Source organism: Glycine soja, chromosome 4 (assembly GCF_004193775.1).
Source record: "Glycine soja cultivar W05 chromosome 4, ASM419377v2, whole genome shotgun sequence".
Lineage (NCBI taxonomy): Eukaryota > Viridiplantae > Streptophyta > Magnoliopsida > Fabales > Fabaceae > Glycine > Glycine soja.
The window spans coordinates 47,278,078-47,301,737 of record NC_041005.1 but is presented as its reverse complement, the minus strand read 5'-3'; the positions used below and the strand labels follow the sequence as shown (position 1 = coordinate 47,301,737).

General features: G+C 33.4%; 2 protein-coding genes across 4 annotated transcripts; one reads left to right on the top strand and one right to left on the bottom strand.

The window, feature by feature from the left end:
• The first annotated feature begins 472 nt into the window (after positions 1-472).
• Positions 473-6,551, top strand: LOC114410020 (protein DYAD-like). Of its 3 annotated transcripts, XM_028373759.1 has the most exons (9): positions 488-628; positions 710-863; positions 3,942-4,261; positions 4,385-4,768; positions 4,852-4,909; positions 4,995-5,078; positions 5,421-5,716; positions 5,795-5,909; positions 6,006-6,551. In XM_028373759.1, the coding sequence occupies exons 3-9, from the start codon at positions 3,993-3,995 to the stop codon at positions 6,099-6,101; spliced, it is 1,302 nt and encodes a 433-aa protein (XP_028229560.1). In that variant the 5' UTR covers positions 488-628; positions 710-863; positions 3,942-3,992; the 3' UTR covers positions 6,102-6,551. The 3 variants fall into 3 exon arrangements, with proteins under 3 accessions (XP_028229559.1, XP_028229560.1, XP_028229561.1); XM_028373758.1 differs by lacking the exon at positions 710-863 and having other exon boundaries at positions 473-628; XM_028373760.1 differs by lacking the exons at positions 488-628; positions 710-863 and adding an exon at positions 3,167-3,712.
• Positions 6,552-9,046: 2,495 nt separating this feature from the next.
• LOC114410019 (tetratricopeptide repeat protein 27) lies at positions 9,047-22,977 on the bottom strand. The gene is made up of 21 exons (XM_028373757.1): positions 22,345-22,977; positions 22,113-22,242; positions 21,722-22,029; positions 20,328-20,409; positions 19,928-20,249; positions 19,406-19,464; positions 19,140-19,229; positions 16,770-16,861; positions 16,579-16,677; positions 16,400-16,477; positions 13,775-13,859; positions 13,587-13,645; positions 13,368-13,437; positions 12,798-12,889; positions 12,229-12,291; positions 11,875-11,941; positions 10,764-11,036; positions 10,422-10,544; positions 9,795-9,947; positions 9,531-9,639; positions 9,047-9,440 (listed from the first exon to the last, which is right to left on the bottom strand). Exons 1-20 carry the CDS (start codon positions 22,731-22,733, stop codon positions 9,544-9,546), a joined length of 2,730 nt encoding a protein of 909 aa, XP_028229558.1. The 5' UTR covers positions 22,734-22,977; the 3' UTR covers positions 9,047-9,440; positions 9,531-9,543.
• Positions 22,978-23,660: the final 683 nt, after the last annotated feature.

The window sequence follows — 23,660 nt, the reverse complement described above, 5'->3', positions numbered from 1 at the left end:
GAAGTTTCATTTTACACATTTCTTGTACTAGTCTCTAACTTTGACATCAAAGTATTTGTATATACAAATCTTATTACTCACCAAAAGCCATCATCGCATTGATTGTCCACCACATTTGGATGTGCAAAACTTCTTCCTAACAATCATAAACCACTCTAATGTTGGTTTGCCCTATAAATCGTCCATAAAAGTTAATTCTAGATCTTTGACAATGTGTACTAAGCTTATATTGACTGAAATAACTAAGGAGTGTATAACACGCGGTCACGAGATGAGAAAAATTTCAATAAAAATGTGCAACATTAATCATGGCCACCAAGAGAAAGAGGCAAAAGCCAAAGAATGGGACCGGATTCTCATTAAAAAATAATAATTATTTTATTATTAGCAATTAATGATTTCAGGGTTTTGTGGGTGGTTTTGGCGGTTAGGGTTTAGCTTGAGAATTTTATGAGAGAGAAAGTATAAAAAAAGAGTAAAAAACACACACAAAAAAAACAACTTTATTTGGAGCGGCAGGCACGAGTTTGGTTTGAGGTTTCTGTTCGTTTCATTTCATTTGGTCACACAGTGTTGTCGGCCACTTTCTCTCTCTTTCGCGCTTCAACTTTCGTTTTTGCACTGATTGGTACGCTTTCATTTCCGATTTCACCTCTTTCTTTCTGTTTGTTCTGTTTCTCAATTCGCTTTTCGCACGTACGATTCTTAGGTTTTTCGTTGTGGCTCTTCTGAATTGGGGTTTGGGTTTTCCGTTGCCCTAATATCATCGCATTGTACGCGAATCGGGCAAGTGTTGCCGATTTTCTTTGTGGATCATGTGGATTTTGCGTTCTCAGATTTGCTTCTGATGCCAGTGTGTTTTGGTGAGATTAATCTTTTAGGTTTCACTGACCCGTTTGATAAGTGTGAGAGATCTTTATTATAGGGTTTGCTATCTGTGTTTTGCCTCTTGGTATGTAATGTAACAGTTTTCGGGTACTCGTGTGTGCGGTGCCCAGTGTTCTAAAGTTGGATTTTCTTCTAAATGGAAGAACTTTTTGGTAGTGTTCCTTAACGTTATGAGCTATTGTTTGAGTTTCCCACTTTCTTCGTTATGATATAATGAACTTTGATCGTGAACATGACTTGTATTGGTAGTTCAAGGATCATTGTGGATTCTTTTCACATTGCGGGGGATTTAGTGGCTCTTTCGCAAAAAAGATCTTGAGGTGTAATTGCTCTGATTTTTGTGGCCTGACTTGAAATAAAATTTTGGAGATTAATGTTTCGCATAGGTCTAAATGGCTGGATGATTTTGTGGTACAATACAGTCCATGTTAGGTCTTCGTTACTTCCACCAATAGCAAGCGAAGTCCATTTTGTTGTTATGTTCTTGGGAGCCCTTATAGCCAAAAGCCTTTCGGTGAAAGAAAGTGTTGTGTAAGTGAGGGAAATAAATACCAGAGAAATTTGCATTAATGGACCATGAATAATTACATAAATGAACTTAACATCACATCTTAATCCAAAACCTTAATGCTCAGTTTTTTGAGTATTGTCTTTACTTATATGAGACATTTTCATTTCTATACGATGTGAGATTTCTCCTCATACTTGTACTTCAACAATCTTTTCTTAAGTGAGTCTCATCCACATGATAGTATCTCCCTCGAGTGAAATTTATTTTTATCCATGAGTATTTTCATGGTAATCATTAGAGTTCACTTGCTTTAGATACTTGTATTGTCGTTCCACCCACAAGACATGCTGCCTAGGCCCATCATTCGGAAGACTTTCAATACAAGGGATTTTCAGGCCAAGGATTCATTGTTGTCATCTTACTCGTCCGAGTCGGTCATCAAGTTAAACCATCGGCTTTGATAGTAATTTTTGTGCAATCGAGAGAGATAAAATAGGGAGATTTATACCAATGAGTCATGAGCAACGACATAAGTGAACTTGATATCACACTTTAACTCAAAACTTTAAGGCTCAGGTTTATGGGTTTTGTCTCCACTTATATGGTGTTTAACCTTGTCATTTCTATACAATGTGAAACTTCACCTTATACTTATATTCCAACAGTCTTTTCCCCAAGTGCAAGTTTCATCCACATGATAGTCTTTCCCTTGAATGAAAGTTATTTTTATCCACAGGTATTTACATGGTGACTATTAGAACCCACAAGTTCTAAATACTTGTACCGCCACTCCACTCACGGGATAGGTCATCTGAATTCACCATCAGGAAAACTTTCATATAAGGAATCTTTAGGTCAAAGATCCACTGCTGTCATCTTACTCGTCCGAGTCGGTTACAAAGTTGAATTTGACTCTGATATCAATTGTTGTACAATCAAGGGGGGTAAACATCGGAAAGATTTACATCAATGAATTATGAGCAATCACATAAGTAAACTTAACATCATCCTTTAACCTAAAACCTCAAGGCTTAGGTTTATGAATTTTTTCCTCACTTATACGATGTTCCATTTTTTTATTTCTACCAGATGTCAGACTTTGTCTTACACTTATACTCCAACAATAGTGGTGACCCCTTATTCAGGCTTGATAATTATTCTCATCTTACAATATTCTTTTTTAAATTTAAACAATATCCTGGAGATTTGAAATTAAATTTTAATTGAGGGTAGAATTATTGGGAAACAATTCAAATTTGTAATTTCAAGTCTCTAGGATATTGTTTAGATTTGAAAAAGAATAGTCTTATTTCTAGGATATTGTTTACAATTAAAAATATATTCCATAAATTAAAGATTTGTTTTCTCTTTTAAGATTATGATGCTAAGTCTATATATAAAGGTTCTTAAGATGAGAAGAATTGTTCAGCCTGAAGAGGAGGTCACCACCCTAGGTGAGAGGGAGGTCATGTTAAGGAAAGTTTTACAAGTTTGTCTAATTTGTCTTAAAAACTTGTTTTAAGAAAATCGTGGATGTAAGGATGAGAGTTCAAACTATATTAAACAAATTTGCAACCTGAGGGGGTGTCATGTTAAAGAAAGTTTCCAAGTTTGTCCTAAAAACTTGTTTTAAGTAAATCGTGGATGTAAGGATGAGAGTTCAAACTATGTTAAACAAATTTGTAACTTTTTTCTATTTTGTTTATGTTGTTGTCTCTTGTTCTTGGTTGTGTGATTTTTTAGTAATAAAGATATGAGTATGATTTTCCATCAACAATTAATATCAGAGTTGATGGTTCAATTTAGTGATCAGCTCGAACAAGTAAGATGTGGATCTTTGACTTGAGGATCCTTTATATCGTAAGTCTTCTTGATGTTGGTCTAGGCGATGTGTCTCGTGGATGTAGTGGCGGTGCAAATATCTAAAGCATGTGGGTTCTAATGGCCACCATGAAAATACTCGTGGATGAAAATTACTTCCGCTCGAAAGAAAGACTATCATGTGAATGAGACTAACATTTGAGGGAAAGATTATTGGATTACAAGTATGAGGTGAAGTCTCATATCGTGTAAGAATAAAAAAGTTTGAGCACCATATAAGTTAAGACAAGACTCATAAGGCAAAACTTTAAGGTTTTTGGTTAAAGTGTGGTGTCTTCACTTATGTGGTTGCTCATGACTCATTGGTATAAATCTTTCTGGTTTTACCCTTCTCGATTCCACAACAGAAAGTCTTTCAGCGAAAGCATCACCATGGCATGTAGGAATTGCTGTTTGTGGCTTACTGCTCTGGGATATAATATGAAACAGCAGGTTATTGCTGTAAGAATTTTGTTTTTGCTCATTCTTTTGAACTTGTAAATCATGATGCCATGTTGCACTATGATGGGTTCATGTCATGTGGAATATTTGATTAAATTAACCTTTGTTATCCAAGGGATTGCTCACTAAGCATTTGGGATTTTTTTGTTAATTTATTTTGTGTTGCTAATGTGAATGATTACACTTAAAGATCCATTTGTGTTTCTTCTGGAGTGTACAGAAATTGTGAGGAGCAACAGACCACTTGAGATAGTTTAACTCAGCTGCAGGGATGGATCTGTGGGGTGCTCATCATCGACTTTTGTTCATTGGTCGGCATGAGGAAGATGGAACTCCTGATACTTCTATGGGAGAGGAATCAAACGATGAAGAAGAAAAAATAATTAAAACTGAACCCGTCTTTGTGCCTGAAATTAAGAAAAGGAAACGCCTTAGCCTTAGTCAGCTTAAAGAGGTGAAAGAGGAGTCACATGGGAAGCAAAGCAGTAGCAAGCCTAAGAGAAAGAAGCATGATAGTAGGGATAGATGGTCAGCTGAGAGGTAAAGAAAATGTGATATTCTTTTTGTTATCTTCCTTAATCCTTATTTCTACCATATATATACATGATGTGTCCTCCGAAAAAAAATATAATTATAAATACATGACCTAATCATGTAATGTAGGTATCAATTGGCTGAGCAAAACATGTGGGAGGTACTAAAGGCTGAAGGGGCGTCATTTGAAAACCCAATAACCCGACCTGCACTAAGATTGGCTGCCCGCAAACACATTGGAGATACTGGACTTTTAGATCACTTACTGAAGCACATTGATGGTAAAGTGGCACCTGGAGGGACTGAGAGATTCCGAAGATGGTTCAACACCAATGGAATCATGGAGTATTGGTTGGAGAGTGCTGACTTGGACAAGGTGCGCCAGGAGGCAGGGGTGCAGGACCCTTTCTGGATACCGCCATCTGCATATAGGGCAGCCGGTGCCCCTTCCCAAAATATTGATTCTTCTGATGAATTGAAACAGCTTAAAATAGAACTGACACAAATGAAGAAGTATTGAACTTGGAAACTGAATATCAACTTAATTTTGTATGGTTGCTATTTTACTGCCTCTAATGATTTTACTTGTATAACAGAGATATGCATGAGCTCATTGCCAAGAAGGAAGAGAAAAGTGATATTAACATGATGGAGGTGAATGTTGAATAATTTTATTAATTCAATGGTTTGCTGTCTCTTACAGCACTTCATGGTGTTTTGTGTTGAGTTGCTATGGCAGGAGACACACAAGGAATTTGTGAAGTGGAAATTTATGACTGACCATCGCCTTACTGAAATCATGACTTCTTTGAAGGATGTTCAGGTATCTAAGAAGTATATTGCCATCACTTTTTCATCCTTTTAAGATTTAATGGGATTCATGTTATGTTGAATGTTTTTCTTTTAGTTGGTTGATTTGTTCACTTATGTGATCCTGGCTCACATAAATTTTTTATCCCTGTGAAAATGGGGTAGAGGGAGACCATGAAGGACATTAGAGGAGATTATTTAAAGGAATCTCATGGTGAATAGTATTCATGAGAAGGCTTTAACCAAGCCCAATGGCGTCAAATAAATCATGTAGTCAATCTCATGTAGTGAGACAAAGCTATTGTTGTTGATGACGATGTTATCTCTGGCTCACTGTAGTTTTATATATTGACAGGGAAAGTATGGTGAATTGATGATTTGGAAAACTACAGTTGCGCAACAACTTATGGAAATAACTAATAAATTGAATGATCTTCAAGCATCTAGGGAATGCACCACTTATAGTCCTCCTTCAGAAAGGTGGAAAGATTGGATAGAAAGCACCAACCTAGACAATATTCAGGAAGATGCATTTGCTACTTGGATTGGGAATCCAGAGCTACTTAATGTTCCACAAGAGGTTATACTTGAAGATCCCAACACGACCATGCCAACACAGCCACCCAGTGAAGAACTGACTAACAAGAAGAGGTAAGATCTGTGAAGTCAATGTCATAATCGTTATTTTTGTTATATACTATTTCCTCATTTTTGCCCTCAATATAATAGCGATGTGCTGGAGTTAGTACCTGTAAAACTAGAAGATCAACCAAATGTAACCCCTGATTCTTCTACAACTGTTAATTCGAAGTCAGACCTTGACAACTCATTGATTATGTTTCAGGTAATGTTGACAGTGTGTAGATGCCACTTGTTATATTTTTTAAATTTTTATTCATTTTAGCACAATGTATTCAATATTTATGATGTTTTCTCGCAGGAGATGTTTATGGATTTATACAAATGGAAAGAGAAAATGGAACAGCAGCTGATGGAGGTATCGAATACTGTATATGGTATGCTTGCAATGAAGTAGACATCACTCCGAAGTATCGAGGCTAAGATAGGATATAACCACCGTTTCGTTCTCAAGTTTTCTTTGTTACTCTTAAAACTGGTAAAGTTTAGATATTGTACAGCATTAACAATCTGATCCTGAAAATCTATGCCAACCACTAAGTTCACAGAAGAGGTTGAGTCTCACCCTGCTGGCTGAGCTGCAAATTGTCGATATGTCTGACTGGCCTTTTACAGTATACTTGGCCTTTTAAATTGAATGACTTAAGGTAGGTCTTCAGTGGTAATGAAATTGGTTGTTTTCTCAACTTATTGGGTAAGATTATGAGTTCCTTTAGTATAGGTCTTTAGGTAGGCTACCCGTATTTAACGTATTAGCTGAAACTATCTTGTTAGAGCTTGTACTTAACCTATTTGGTAACAAGTTGCCATATATATATATAGAATTTCTACAATATCGTTCAGCATATCTTGTGGGTGTCTTACCATTGTTAGTTTCAAAATATGCTATTTTGTTATGTCCTTGCTCTCTCCTGTCGTTATGCCGAAGTGAAGTGGAAAGTGGAACAATAAAAAAGCATTTGGAGAAAGAAAAATGCAAAGAAATTAGTTCAAGCATTTGCACCAGGAATCAGTCGAAGCAAAGGGGAAATGCAGCGTTGATAGAAATCCAAATTGAAGGTGGGAACTGCCAAACTCTCCACCATGTTCCTACTCACTGCCAAACTCTCCACCTTCACTAATTTCTTCATCCACCTCCTTTTTCCTCTCCCTCTGGCACTTGATAGCTGGATGCAACCACTGTAGCCATGAGTGTCAAAACGAGTCCCACATTCTGCACCCCAAATATTGCTTTCTGCACAGTTTCGGAATGTTTTTTTTACCTTTAGGATTGGTCAATCCTCAATCCTGAGTGTTAAAGGTGCAGTGTAATAAAATGTAATATTACATTCTGGATTGGCCAATCCCGAAGCCAAAAATGGTGCAGGAAGCAATTTTTTGTGTAGGAAGCAACAGCTCCACATTATTTGCAAACGGCCCCACATTATTCTGCAACCTTCCCGCTGCTTGTGTGAGTTTGGACCTGGCTAAAACTAAATACTACTCTTAAAAGTCAAACGATTCGGAATAGCAAGGGGAGCATGCATGGTAAGTAAAACTTGGTGCGACTATTTTCGTCATAAAAACCTTTTTTTTAAGGGAAACAATTGTTTGTAAAATGTGAGGTAAAATTATAAAAATGATAAAAAAACTTTTATGGTAACTTTTTTATTGTAAGACAAATTTTGAAATTTATGATTAAAAGTTATTAAATTATTTTCTTATTATAATTGTATTATAATTTTATTCTAAACGATTATTTTTGTTTTAAATACAAGATGTATTATTATTAACTTTATATTGTTTTCTATAATTTTACTATAAAAAGATGTTCTTGTTAAGTTAACTAAACAAAAACTTTTTAAGTTGTTCAATTAAAACAAAATATAGTTTTACAAATATTTCACTTAATATATCCAAACATAAAATTTGTTGTATATAATTGGTTAAAAGTATTTAATGAATTATATTTACTTACTGTAGAAACCACTTATTGCATGTTCAAGAATTTATTTTTTGCAACTTGAAGAAAATGATTTGGACTTTCTAAAGTCACTTTAAATTGATGGATTGTGTGCAGAATTTGTTATATTTTCTTGGATTATTATTGATCAAATAAGTGTACGTTTGGCTGTACATTAATTTAGAAAAGGTGGCTACTTTTTATATGCAGGAAAAAACCCTTGGAAAACAATTCATATCTCTAACAACTAACCAAATTGGCAAATTCTAATTCCTGTATATGTATTATATCTTTTTTAATTCAAACTTTATACTTTATAAGTTCATTTTGTTGTTCGTATTTTTTTATAGTAAAAAATCATTATTGTACTATAGATACAGATTTACCTTCGGCTGTAGCTATTATAGGCCTCGTTTTTTTTTTTTTTTAATCATCTTATTCATAAGGAGAAATAAATTCTAATTAATTCAATCAAACTCAAATATTATTGAAACTATTCAATGTTTTTGTAATGATTATTTTAAAAGTCAGAATAATTTATAATCAATTCAATAGGCTAATTTTAGAATTTAATAATTTAAAAGCTAATTTAGTTTATAGATAAAAAACTATAAAAAAAGAGAAATTTTATTCTTATGAAGATTAGGAACTAAAATTTGTTAAAATTTAGAACATAGACACAAATTTGTTAGATGTTTGTGTCCTTATGTATAAGTCTGTTGTTAAAGGCGTCTTTTTTTTTAAAAAAAATTATCCTATTTTATGTTTTTATAATTAAAGTGTTAATAATAATATACAATTTTATAGAAAAGCAATGCTACAATTTTTTATGTTAAATTAATAAAATATAAATCAAAAGAAAAATATTTAAAGTAATAGAGTATATAATTTATTTATAAGTCAACAAAATAAGCTAAAAATTAAAGACAAAAGAAAAATATTTAAATAAAGATTATATAATACATTTACAAGTAAACAAAATAAGCTAAAAATTAAAGGCAAAAGAACAAACTTTAAAAATAATTTAAAAGCATAAATAACTAAGATTTAAGATAAAAAATAAATAAAAATTTATAAAAAGGATAAAAAAAATAAAGTGATTTATGTTGAAATTTGAGGGAGACAACAAAAGAAAAATCATAAAATAATTATAATTTGAAAATTTTTAATAGCACAAAAATAGTTCTACATTATCAATGAATAGATTATTTATTTTAATCAAAGGAGACTAATTCAATTAATTGAATTATTATAAACGTCTTGATACCTGAGTTGAATTTCTATAGATAAAATAATTATTTATTCTAGGAATTAACATCATAATTCAAAAACTCTTGCTCCTGTCCCAAATTTAAATACTTGACTTAGTTTAATTATAATCTTACTTGTCAAAATTAATATCTCCATTAAGTCACATCAATATGACGTATTTTATATGAACAAAAGATAAATAATTTACAAGGTGTTTTAAACAAAATTTAATTTTATCATAATTCTAAATGAGTTCATTAAACAAACCAGATCAAATAATTGAAATGTAGCAGTCAGAGATAGTCTCACGTAGAAGTTATAATTTGTGACCTTCAGGAGCAGGGAGGTGGCCATGACAAAATCGCGCTTTCATTAGAGAATGTTTAATATGCAATACATACGATATGATACAAAGCACGTCCTTTAACTCCAATCAGTGATATTCAATATTTGCCACATTCAGGATTCTGAAAGCAACCTCTTGAAATTCCGTGTTGATGAAAATTAGGAAGCTACATGCACAGCCACTCTTAATAGATGCCTCTGCAGGTTCAGAACGACCAACTCCAATAAAATGACACCAGCTAAAACCTTTAGGTTAGAACTTGCATTATAAATCGAATCGAATAATACCTTCAACAAGATTTTAGTTAGCCATTGGGTTCGATTGGAGTTTAATTTTCACTTCATCATAGCAAGCCTGAAGATCCCTGAACTCTTCTGTATCGGTGAAGCTCTGAGCCTGAGCATACAAGTAATTATAAAAACTTTTACGGGATGGGCAAGACAAGCAAACAAAACAGATTTAAATAGTGTATAAAGTGAAGAACGCAATGTTTCTTGACTTTTTCAATCCTCAAGGCTTGAACATCAAAAACTTAACAAAAATTATCTTGCCTGTCTGATGACATTCTTCAAGTGCATCTCAGCTGTAGTCAATTGTTTAATACTACCAGCAGATGAAAATATTTCCACGTACACCTGGCAAAGTTCCAAAGATGCTTTTGCAAACTTTTTGAAACGATCTCGGTCCTTCCATGTATCGGATCCCTGGAAGAATACAATCAATCATACTCGTGAATTGCTTATGAAAACTATAATTAGGACAATAAAGTACAAGGGATTTTAGAGAGCTAGCAAATAGGTCAAAAATCAAAAGATCAAAGACAGTTGCATTAAAATGACAGGCAGGGATCACTGATCTCGATAATCGATAGTAAACAATACTTGTGTCCCCACTTTTGTTAAAACATTACTATAGAAAACATCACAACAACGATCAAAACACTGCATGTGATGTTGCAAATATATATGGTTGTAGCAATGTAATTGCACAGATCTTCGATACGGATTTACAAGTCTTATTCTTGTTGTGCATCAACACATAATTCAAATTAACACCATTTTCTTATAATTATGTTTCTAAAATAAAATGTCAATAAATGACGAAAGATACACTGTATGATGCAATAGAAAGTTATATATAGTGTTTTTAATTTTTAAGAAAAAAGAATATAGACATACCTGGAGTGACCTAACTTGCTTTAAGAGGGCTTCAGAACACATCATGAGATCTCCATTAATTCTGTGCCATTTGGCATATAAGCCCCAGATTTCTGGTCCACATCCACTCCCACTTTTAATTATCTGTATCAGAGTAATAAATATTAACCTTTATTTTACTTGCCCATTAAACAATATTGCATTGCACTGTCATTCTGTCACTGGCAGTCTAACAGTTTGATGCCATTTACAGTTAAGCACAATGCACTTTAGCTACATTAGCAGTAGATCAACGATTTTTCATCAATCACTTCATTAAGTAGAAGGGATCTGCAAAAACAGACTCTTGATAGAATTGAGTACCTGTTGTAAAACTTTTCCAAGTAATAACAATAATTGTTCAGTTTCACGTGATCTTCCTGCAATAGATACTCCAGACACTTGCTCTTGATATTTTGATCCAGAATCAACAATGCAGAGTTGATCTGTTTTAGGCTTATTATCATCAGTTACCAACTGGGGCACGTTACTTGTTGAAAGCTTCTTTTCCACCTCCCTTGTGATTCTTTCTAATAATTCACAATCAACTCTCTTGTTATTGCTCATGTCCAAAATCATTTGGACACCTTCCAGTGCCTAAAAAGAATTTATCAAACCAATCAATGAACCGAAAGAAGCTATGCCTTTACTAGAGTTATTTTTTGGTACACCACACTTCAATTTTATATCATGTTAAAATTTAAAATTAATTGCTAAACTGAAAAGGCCTCTAAATTTCTTTCTTTCTGATAAATATCAGCTTCAACTTTCAAAATTATGGTGACATTTGGAAGAGTTTCCACACACAGCTTATTTGAGTTTATCATATATGCACTTTGAAAAATTAAATACGTTTGGCTAAGCTTGTGAAAGTGCGTTATGACGGCATAACTTATTTTTAGTAAGCTAAGAGTTATAAAAGGGTCATAAGCCATTTTCATAAGCTCATCCTTTCAAAATAAGTTTATTGATTATAAGAGCTTAATTATGCCCCTTATATCAAGTTTGTATGACCCACATAAATAAAGTCAGTATTGAACATGACAATTACACTGAAAAGTTTATAACTGAAACTATATATTAGTAACATTTAAAAAAAATATTTCAAGTGCTAAGTTTTAAAGGAAAGCACTGGTATTATCTTAAATGAGGCTACAGAAAATGAGTTTATTTCAATTTAATAAGTTGAAGAAGTTTAGTTTCTGCAAATTAAGCTAGTGACCTCCACATGCCAAATGTTTTCAACACCTATTCATTCCTTTCCATCAATCTAAACATAGCCTAAGGAAGATGCCATACAAGACATATAGCATGCAGGATAGAGAATAAAACTGAAAAAAAAAAATCATTCTATTACTTCAAGTCATATAGAAGACATATGTATCATAGACTTAATTTGACCAACAAATGAAGAGAAACCAAAAACAGCAGATACCTGACTGATATTGCCAGTGTCAACAGCAACATGGCTGTAGTTCTCCCATAGTTGCCAGCTGTTTCGTCTGTCTTACCAAATATCATTATGTTACTGTTTATTCTAAGAAGGTTGAATTTGCAATGATTATGAACAAATACATATGCTGTATGTATGCATCTGCAGATGCAAGCTTATGCCCAAATTTATGATGCAAAGGAAGTTTAATAGAAGGATGAATAAGAAACTTGAATTTCAAGGCTTCTTCAATTGATTATGAACCAATACATTGTTGAATGTATGCAAGCATCTATGTAAGCATATGCCCATATTTATGATGCAAAGGAAATTTAATGAAAGGGTTAAATACGAAACTTGAATTTCAAGGCTTCTTTAAATGCAATGAAGGCCTCCTTGCTCTTTTTCTTGATCATATGCCTGCATGTAAGGTAAAACATATAAGTAAAAGCTAGAACCAAAATTTAATAATCCATGACTATTTTTATTATTGTTATTAATTATTATGGACTGGATACTGCTTTATAAATTGTCCTCACAACAGTGATACCAAGGTAAAAAAAAAATTGGAGAGCTTCCAAAATGAATAATTAGAATGTCAAACTCTGAGAGAAGGCAATTTCAATCCAGTTTATACAAAGGTATGAAGATATTTCTGTGGCACTAAGGAGACACCTCAATGGTTAAGCAGCAAATACTAGAGCTGGAGGTCTTAAATTCAAACATAACAAGGAATGGACTCGGTGAAATTGAAGGGAAGGGGATGACTTTATCCATATTATGTAGCCTGAATACAGATGGAACCAAAACAGAAAAAGATACTTTTAATAATAAAAAATGTGAGGGTTCAAAAGAAAAATAGTTTATACACCGAAACAAACTAAGCTGTTTCCTGTTTTTGAATACAAGAAGAAAGAATTCCATACAAGCAAGCAATGTTATTCCAAGCTTCCCCATTTTCAGGATCAAGTTGAACAGCACGAGTAAACGCATCCAAAGCCTTTTCTATATCCCGCGCCTGTAAATTTTACCAAGTTAACTTGACATACTAAAGAAAGCAAAAATGAGAAATACAAAACAAAGGGGGAAAAGTCTACATTAGCTATTGTAAAAAATGGGCATTGGTGGTGATTCAGTGCCCATCCGTACAAACCAATCAAGTAATCTGATATATAACTGCATACCCAATTGCACACAGTTGCACAAGTGGTAATCTATGCATAACTAAAGAAGTGGCTTCCAGAAATTAACTATCTGAATTTTAAACCTTGTCCTAATAAACATGCATTCACCTAGCTGTTCAATTCATCAAAGTTGGCCTAATATTAATTTTGCTGCCACACCAACAGTAGCAATAGCCACTTTCATTATGGGTATTCAGACTTTTCCTACAAGGAGAATGTGTACCTTCTTTTCTGGATAAAATTGTACATTTTATTGCAAATCTAATGGTGCAAATATATAATAATTAAGCATAGGGGACATCACACAATTACCTTCAATGCAGCAGCACCTAGTGCAAACCAACCATCTGGATACATAGAGTTCATTGACATTGCAGACTCCCTGAATTTGGTGAATAAAGTTTACTATATTTAACATATCATTCCAAATAACAACACTACAATCAAAACAACAATAGTTATATATGCATTAATGACAAAGACAATGACAATAATAGTGAAATGCTTTGGGTATAAGGACACATCACACACCACAAAATTTTAGATGTCTCATAATCTCCTCTGTTGTATGCACTGCGAGCCAGAGAACGCTGCCGATCAGAGAAAAACAAATCAATTAAGAGAGAAAATGTAAATTTAAAATTTTCGTAATATGATAGTGTAAATATGTAGAACACAAACACGAACATGTACAAGCATGAATAGATACACAGGCACACCTTTGCTCTAGCAGACCTATTGTTTGAAACTTCCAGAGCTTTTTCATAGCATGCATCGTTAGCGGTAGTGTCACCCAGGGAGCACCTAGAAAATTTTAGCATGAGTGAAAAAGATAATGCAGAATAATTTTCTATAATCTTATTCTTGATCAACAACTAAGTAAATGAAAAATAATAAAATAACAAGATAACTAGAATTGTCATCAGTGAAATTTTTCTGGCTTAACAAAAAGGACAGGACATAAATAATCTAAGCCTACTCCAGTAAAAAACTTCATGTTATGAAATTTTCAAAAAATTATAGGTGTCATCTTCCACTAGAATACTTAGGATTCTGGCACAGATAAATGGGTAAAAAATTGTAGTGTATAATCCAAATTATTTTAAACCACACTTTCATTGATAACCAAAATCAATTAACATTTTAAAATTGTAGTGTACAGCAAGTAATAGCACACACAAACTAAAATATAAATAATTTTTCTAATATCCAACACTCTTAAATCAATTAGCATCAATATTGTATGGGAGAGAAGATAAAAAAAAAAATATTGTATGGGAGAAGAAGAGACAGAGCAAGCAATGGTAGGTCATTAAGTTATGATTTTCTTCTTGCAAAACACATTCAACATTTTTTATATGCTCTTGTTAGGTCTTTAGTGATTCCAACATCATTCGAAAGGTCAGTTTTTTAAAACTGGTTGATGATTGATGTGAAAAATCAGATTTAGTGGGAACCATATTTTTACTAAACATCAATGCTTACCTTCCTATCAGTTATAGTTATGGCAGTTATTTCAATACTCAAGCATATTAGGCTGGATCAGAATGCCTGTATTTCAAAGATTATTCATTTCCCTATTAACCTGGCATATGATAGGTTTACATTTATAGCTTCTCTTTGGTGTTCTTACTACAATATTGAGATAATTGTCAATTCTGACATGCGAAGACTGGCAGCCTAACTACTGTTTTCTCCTATCTCCTGTTTTATTTTGTTTTATCTTTGGGTAATTTGTGGCTTTCCCCTGTTTTATTCAGTTTTACTTTGCTACCTTGTGGTTTAAAAATCACACTTCGCCTCCTGTTCTTTAATTAGTTAACACATGACCCACTTGTAAGGTATGTCAATATTATTCATTACTGTCATCAATTCAACTTTGTTTCCGTATACATTATATATGTAAAGTACTGTATATAAAATTTATCTCATGTATACCTATTTTAAACATTTTATGAAAAATTTACACGCGCGTTCAAATTTGGGACAAAGTTTTCACACTAAAATATGGACAACTAGAAAGCAGGCATGGATGCAGAGTTGAATTTACAACCTAATATCTGTCTCATGAGATGAAGATTTTACGCATATTATACATGCATATAAACCTTATCTCATGGACAATGAATAAAGAGATCATAGGATTTAGGACTTCAAGTTGGCTTCATGAATCTTCTTGAAACATAGAACTTATGGACTTGAAAATTTAGCTTCAAATTTGAACTCCTACTTATAGTCTTTGACTAAACTATCTAGTATCTACATCGATTAGTAGTTACATGAAGTTTATCAATATAGACAATAGACAAGATAGATCAATGATCAATCCTCAAATTTACCTATGTGACCATAGTTTTCTGTTTAAGAGCCTGTTTGATTCAGCTTTTCTCATGAAAAAATGATTTTATTTTGAGAGAATGTGCACGCCACTTATTTTAAGTGTTTTTTTATGCTTTTGAAAAAAAATCAAAACCCAAAAACAATTTGATTTCTGATTTGTTTTGGAAGCAACTTTGGCTTTTGGAAAAGAAAAAGGCTAAAATTATAACAAGATTTTAAAATTTAAAATGTTTCTTGTAACAAAAAATAATTTCTGCTTTACATAAAAATCTATAAAAAAAATTAATCACTTTATTATAATCTCAAAATCACTTTTTTTTCAAAAATCTTAAACAAACAGCCCTAAATGTGCTCCAAACTTTTACCTGAATTTGAAATACTATAGATGAGCTTTCATGTAAAATAGTTATATATGTTCATGGTTTGTAACATGAGGTTTCCATGCATATATAACAGGCTTGAAATTAAAAGGAGAGAAACTATATAATGTTGGGAAGTTGTCTTCATGATCACAATGCATAATATTAAAAGTAAAAACCACACGAAGGTACATGCTAGCTTAGCAAGGTTATGGGCTAGCTTATGTATATACTGCAAAAGTTCAGACGGTCATCTGTACCCAATCCCAACATTGCTATCAAACATTCTTTGCTAAAATTATAAATGCAATATGAAAATGAAAATCTTTAAAAATACACCCTCCTAGAAGAATCAGATAAAAAAATAAAGGAACAATAATAAATATTAGATATTATGATAGTAAAATTATAGCTATAAATACTAAGATGCTAAACGGTTAGGATATCCTATCCCCATGTTTATTAGCTGTTATCCCTAAACATACTCTGCAAAAAATCATCCACAAGTGACAGCATACAACAACTTAAAAATGGATTGTAAATAAGCTACAGCACTTGTGGGAGAAATGGTCAGAGTAGCTGTTGTTCAAAAGCAATCACAATCCAATTATAAGAAAACGAAAAAAAGCAAGCCAAGTAACATACCATAATCTGGGATCATTTGGTCTTTCAGAAAGACGTTTCCTGATAAGTTCAACAGCAGTTGCTTTCTTCTCCAACAGACTGTTTTCCAACCCAAATATCAATCAAATGAACATCATCACCAAAGGTGAATAATGAGGGGAAAAAATCATTATGTTTATTCATTTCAGGTTTTATTATACCTGTAGCAGTATATAAGATTATCCCATAATTCTAAATCTTCAAACTCCTTCACTGCTTCCCCTATCAAACCACATCGCACTAAAAGTAACCCATATTCCCTGAAATTGGAAAGAAAAAGTAATAATTAAGGAGCCATCTGATTTTTATGAAGCTAAAATGCAAAATAGGCTTACAAAGCAAAAGTTTTTACTTCCTTAATGCAGGAATACTAGGCATATAAACAGCATAACTAAAAGCAATTCTTTCTGCTATTGCTGGAGAAGATTCATAAACATGTTTAACCTACAAAAAAATGTAGTATAATTTTATCAGGTACAATTAAACAATTCAAAACAACTCACTCATTGCACCTAGATTAAAAAAAATCACTCTATGTATAGAAGGATATAAAAAACTTCAATGATATTAGACATAATCAACCCTGTTGCATCTTTAGTCTGTGAAAGGTACTTGTTAGTAAGTGGATCCTGTACACGTCCTGCATTAGAGTCTCTCAAATTGAAAACATTCACTCATAAAAAAGGATTGAGACAGTTGGAAGAGCTTATCTGGAGCTTATTGAATAATAAGGCTTTATGAAAATGGTCAAATTTATGTTATAAACTCCTGTGAATAATTCACGGGATAAGTGTTTATTGAATAAGTGCTTAATTAAGTTGACCCAAACACACCCTAAAAGGAATGGAATATGTAGTAGAATGTTATGTAAATATAAATAGGAAAAGAATTTAGTTAACCAGCTACTGTTAGTACTTTATAGATGTCGGGTAGCTGTCTATAAATAAAGCATGGCTGTTGTATATTTTAAACTGAGACTGGAATAATAATAGAAGTGAAGTGCATAGTTCTCTGATCTCTCTGTTTCTCTTCTCTCTCTACCCTCTCTGTTCTGTTCTTCCTCCTTTCCTTCCTATGTCTTACTGTTTCTTTCTCTTTCCCACCTAAACCCTATATCATAGAGCAAAGAAGAAACACCAATATTAGCTTTATAAAGAAAAATAGAATCTACTGAGGGGTTCAGGCCAGTCTTGGATTTACAGTCCTGAATTAGTAACTAGTTTCAACTTTCAAGTACCTTAGGAACCTTGGTATTCTAGGAGATGTTTCTTGCCATTTAATTATTTCTGTAAATATCACATAGTAATCAATTCTTTGATGTCTATATAATCATAAGCATGCTGTTGAGTGTTGAGTGCAATTTACTCCGCAATTTCACAAATCCACCAAGTCTCTTAAACTTTTCATGATTAGCAAAGCAAGTTTGCACCCTCTTTGGCTTCTAGGTCAAGGACCTCCATTCCTGTCCTCTATCTTACTGCAGTTGTTGGCACAAAGTTAGCTGATGCTTATTCCTGGATACCATCATTGCTTCTTCTATGGGAAAAGAAGTTCATGACCCTATTATTGATATGAGTCCCTCATTGGAGAGGCCCTCATGGACTGGTTCTCAAATGGGTTCAAAATCCTCAGCATTAGGGATAAAGAAAATAGAGGCTGTGGTAATTATCCATTAGCTTGGGAATAATATTCAGGCTACCTTCCCAAGTAAGGTAACTCATCGGTTAGAATTCCTTTTTGAAATTGTTCATTCAAATATTTGGGTTCCAAGTCATGTATTAGGTTATAAATATTTTGTAACTTCCATTTATGCTTTATCACAATGTATATGGTTACTTTAAAGAAAGATCATTCTGAACTGTTCGGTATTGTTCAAAAAATATGTATCATAATTCATACTCAATTTGGTAATATTTATTGTATTTTACATAGTGATGATGCAAGAGTATGTTTCCCCCCACTTTTAATTCTTTCATGATGACTTTCCACGGCAAGATCCATCAATCTAGTTGTCCTAACACACCATAACCTTCTTGACACTACCTACACTGTGTTGATTCATGCTTAAAATTTGGGAGACGTCATTCTTAGTTCATACTACTGGTTATTTAGTAACTTGTATGCCATATTCTCTTTTAAATAACCAAGTTCCTAATTCCTTTTTGTTTATAAGTAATTCTTTATAAGATTCCTCTGTGTCTTTGACACTACCTACACAATATTTTTTGTATGACCAACCTTTCTCCAAGATAAATTAACTGTTCATGCAATCAAAGATATCTTTCTTAGGTGTTCTACTGCACAAATATTTTTGTTGATTCTACCTTTTCGAGGATATGGCACACTACTAAGCAGGTTGAACAAGACGCCATTGATTGTAATTAATTCTTTGATATCTTACGTATGTTGAGTGCAATTTATTTATGTAATTTCACATGTCCCCAAAGCTCTTAAACTCTTTAAGAAATCTAAAACACACTGATTGTAAACAAAATTCTAATTTGTGTCTACATAAACCATGAAAAAATAAAAAATAATTAAATCAGTTGATAGCTTATTCTGTTTTATTGTGTGAAAAAGCTTGATTGTCTATATTTTAGTCACCAAAATATATAACAACCTTTCATTGCAATAGACATATAGGAAAATGAAGTATCAAACAAGATACTTTTATAATTCCCTAGTTAACATGCTAACCAAAATACAACACATAGTTGCATACCAAGTTATCCATCATCAGTAAGGCACGCTCCTTAGTTCGGCTACGAGATAACTCCCATCGAATACGTAAAACATCGCATAAACACCGTATCTAAAGCAAGAAAGAAAAAAATTATCAAATGCAAATAATGGTTTACAAACTATACAAATTAAGCAGAACATTAAAAAGGAAAATAAACACCATAAGCATTAACAAAGTTGCCTCTGTTTTGTACAGAAAAGCCTAATTTTTAAACAAATAAAAGCTGTAGACTTTTGTTTACTTACAGTGAAGTAAAACAAATGCTGGGAATCAATTGCCTCAATGTAAGGGGCCATGTCCCATCCTGAAACCAAGTCACAAACCAGCAATTGAGTGAACTAATAGCTGGCTCATAGCTATTTTGTTTTTTCCTCTTTTAGAATACATTAATAATTGTAATTAGCTCTAAGTCAAAGGAGGGGGACAAGGGAAATAGTGATTGATCCCTTAAACTAAATATGAACGAATTTAGAAACATATGTTGAAGTACAATTGTACAGTTACAACAGTAACCTAGGAGAACAGTGGTTGAGTCAAGAGGAAAACATTTTATTTTCTAAAAAAAAATCTGATTAACTTTAAATATTAAATTATAATAAATATTTTCTAACATTGCAATTCATATGTATAAACATGCTAGACATAAAGATTTCAGAAACCCCATAGCAGAGGTAGTTTCAAAATTGGAAGATTAAAAAAGGGGATTCATATGTATAAACATGCTAGACATAATATCATGCATGAATGTATAAATTCAGGAAACTTACGTTGCAATTCATCATGTCGGGAGCTCTTTTCAATTAGAAGACAATATGCCAGAATTACAGCTTGTTGTGTTGCTGTCAAACTTGGAGTAACATGGGCACCATTTTCCATGCCTTGTGACCAAGTTTTAGAATCATTATTATCTAACAACTTCGGTATTCTGAGTATGTCAGATGCTTCAGAGGTTTCACACTGATTCAAATTCCAGTTATCCTCACCATTGTTGGAATCAGACGTTTGCATACCACTACCTGTTAAGGAGCAGTTATCCACATTTGATGTACTTGTGTTTGTAACAAGTACCATCTGTGCCTTTGGTTCTGCCTATGTCCAAAAATTACATATTAAAAGAAAAGTTTCATAAAACATGTTATGTATTTTGCAGCAGTTTACTATGTTTACCTGATGTACAGTACGGAAACCAAGTACCCCAGTAACTGAAAGCTGAAGCCCAGCTGCCATCTCAGCTGACTCAAAATGCATCCTGATAGGATAAGGTACTTCATCATAAAAAGATACCACAGGAGAATCAAAAGTAGTAGCATATTATTTCAACATTTAGATAGTACTTCTCCAGAAATACCTTACAACATACTTGGGAGCCATTTGACTACAGAAAATGTTTCTGTTTTCATTTTATTTCCAGTTTTGATTTTAATTACAAAAATGTCAAATAATTTTCATTTCAATTCCTATTTTCAAAAATTTGTATAAGAAATCAAGAAAAAAACTTCTTATTTTTTTTCATTGTTTCCTATGCAAACTATTGAAAACAGAAAATAGAGTAAAAACAAGGTGGATTTTTTTGTAAATTAAAAGTGAAACAAGAAAATTAAATCAGAAAACATTTTCTCAAACCAAATGTCCCCCTTTTTTTCCGAATATGATAAGAGTCTTGCTAACCAGTGTCCTTATGATATGGGAGCACATTTAGTGGAAATCAGATGGGAGTGCATTTAAAAATCATAGGAGAGTGCATTTGTATGCATCGTAATAAAAAAACTTCCCCCTTTTACTTTTTTTAACTAGTGTCTTAAGGGCACTGGTTAGCATTTTCCATATCATAAAAGGCTTAGTTATTTTGAAATTTTAATCAATCATTTTCCTTAAACATATTTGTAGACTTCAAGGTGAATCCTTACAACTAAACAGAAAATTCACTTTCAGTCACAACTTTGTGCCCTAGTCAAGAAGAATGAAGCAATGCTAGCTGTTAAATCAATCAAACACATCTCATCAAGTCCCCCAACCCACCAAAAAAGGACGGAAGAAAGGCTAGATGAACATGTCATCCCAAACTTTATATCTAGAAATTAGTTTTGTGCTGAAGATAAATAAATGAAAGAATACAAAGATGCAGCAGTTTATGCAATGCAAGTACACAACCCATGAAAAGGTAAAAACAACTTGTGCCCCAACCAAGTCTCCCTTTCCCCATGAAAAGGTTTTAGGATGTTTCAATTTCAGTTTCTAAATTATTTAACAGATTGATAAACCCAGAAAAGTAAAGGAACCACCATAACATCTCAAAGTAATGTAAAAATTGCTATTTGCATATTACTATTTTCCAAGCAAGAAGAATAAAGTCATTCCAATTGCATATTAAAGAATACAAATCATCATTGATATTTTTCCATGAACATTAAAAACCTAAATATCACCTTTTGACGCTTTTATACAATGCATAAACAAAAAAACACTAATATAGACAGACAGACAGGCATAAATGAGGATAGGATACCAATTTTGAAGCATTCTATCACACAATTCATGGTTAACTGTCCATAGCAACTAACCTGCAAGAGTCAACTCGTCCATATAAATATTCCATAATGCCAGCCTCTAAATGAAGCACGGAGACAATCGCCGAGCTCTCCCCATGGCGTAAATGATCCTCCCAGTAACCCTGAACCAATTCTGAAGTGCTGAATTGCTGCAAGGCTTCACCCATAAAGACATGCAAGAGATCAGACAAGGACGAAGACCGCTCGTCCAAAACTCTCTGCTGAAGAAGCAAAACCCTGGCGAGCCACCACGAAAGGCTTCCAATCTCAACGGACAAATCCTTCATCCGCATAAGCAACATCTTCGCAAAAACAATATACTAGAAAAACAAAAACAACAAAATGTAACGAATTAGTAACATGATTCAAGTCGAGTTGATAGCGTTAAATGCATATCGGGCACCTGAAGATTGGAGAACTTTCCAAGCAAGTCGGAACCAGCAGACATAAGCTGATTCCGCGCCCAATTGTCCCATTCATCACTTCCATCCAAACCCAGAGGACATTTCGGTAGCTCTGCTCCTTTCAAAGGCCTACAGTAGCAACGGTTTCATTCTCTAATTAATTAAAAATAAAGAGAAAAAAAAGGTGAAAAAAACAGCGAGAGAGATAGATTGAGGTATTTGAAATTCTACCCGGTGAAGTTGGATTGAGTGAACCCTAGAAATGCGGCGACGGCAATGCACATGACGAGTATTGCCCTGCGACGCTGTTCGGCGGCGGCGGCGGCGTCTCTGATGAAGGACTCGGCGCGGTGGACCAACTCGGAGTAGACTCGGTCGGCGGCGTCGAGAGGCAGCGAGTCATGGCCATTGAGTCGGAAGACGAGGGAGGAGGAGGGTTCGGAGGTGAGTGCTTCGGCGTAGTTGCCGCGCTCGATGGAATTCAAGAGGTCGTTTATGAGGCCATCCAACGATTCACGTTCGTGGCGGGAATCCGACGGCTGTGAGGAAGTGAGGGTGCAACGAATGATGCGTAGCTCGTAGCCGCGGATGGCGATGGCATCGTGTTTAGTGGTAGACATGCTCTGGCTCGGTAATGGCTCCAACTTCCAAGTTCCAGCCACGTTCTTGCTTACGCCGGTTCGGGGTTTAGGGTTTTGGAATTTTTTATATATCTTTTGCCAATTTTGTTACTTTATCAAAAAAGAACCGCAGGCTTCGGTAGAATCGGTGCTTTGATTGTGAGGTTTAGACCAAAGATCCTGCTTCAAGTGTGTGATGTCTTGAATCTCTCTGTTTCTTTTTTTTTTTTTACATAAATGTCTTGAACCTCTTGATGCTTGTTTTTCTTTTCTTTTTTTTATTTCGGTAACTAAGCATACATGAATAGCGGAAAAATGGTTTAAATACCAAGATTTATATTAGAGGAAATTACCTTACACTATTGTTTTTCTTTTAAATTGTATTCGATATTTCTTTTTTTATATTATTTTTAACCTTTTTTGTTGATGTATTTAACTAAGGTAAACATGTCATTAGAAGAAATTGTCCTAACATCTCTTTATTACATTTGTATTTCTTGTGTTTTTCTCAAATTGTATTTAATATCTCTCTTTTTTTTACATTACTTTTATCTCTTCTAATGACATTAACTGACGTCAATATGAGGAGACGAAATTGTCATAACATCTTAATGAAATACTCAATAACAAATTAACAATTGATCTTGTAAATAGAACTTTCTTAAGACAATAACAGATTTTTCTTTAATATTTGACTCTTAGTTTATTGTTGTTAACACTATACCTGTAGCTTTTGATTGAGACATTATACCAAACACCTAGTCATCAAAAATAAATATTTTAAAGAAAGAAATTAAAAACACAAATGCATGAGCGAAATATTAAAATTTGAAGCAAATGACCATATTCAATCAATAGACATTCTTAAGAACACGTCCAATAAAAACACATCAATCAAACGACCTAACACGCACAAAAAAATTAAAC

What these genes read in the sequence shown, in the direction of transcription:
- LOC114410020 (XM_028373758.1), top strand. Translation starts at nt 3,993, where the DNA reads ATGGATCTGTGGGGTGCTCATCATCGACTTTTGTTCATTGGTCGGCAT. An exon ending in GATAGATGGTCAGCTGAGAG is followed by an intron (nt 4,262 to 4,384) that starts GTAAAGAAAATG and finishes CATGTAATGTAG; the next exon opens with GTATCAATTGGCTGAGCAAA. An exon ending in GAACTGACACAAATGAAGAA is followed by an intron (nt 4,769 to 4,851) that starts GTATTGAACTTG and finishes CTTGTATAACAG; the next exon opens with AGATATGCATGAGCTCATTG.
- LOC114410019 (XM_028373757.1), bottom strand. Translation starts at nt 22,733, where the DNA reads ATGTCTACCACTAAACACGATGCCATCGCCATCCGCGGCTACGAGCTA. An exon ending in CCAAATGATCCCAGATTATG is followed by an intron (nt 13,860 to 16,399) that starts GTATGTTACTTG and finishes AAAATTTTCTAG; the next exon opens with GTGCTCCCTGGGTGACACTA. An exon ending in AAAGAAGCCTTGAAATTCAA is followed by an intron (nt 11,942 to 12,228) that starts GTTTCGTATTTA and finishes TTGGTAAGACAG; the next exon opens with ACGAAACAGCTGGCAACTAT.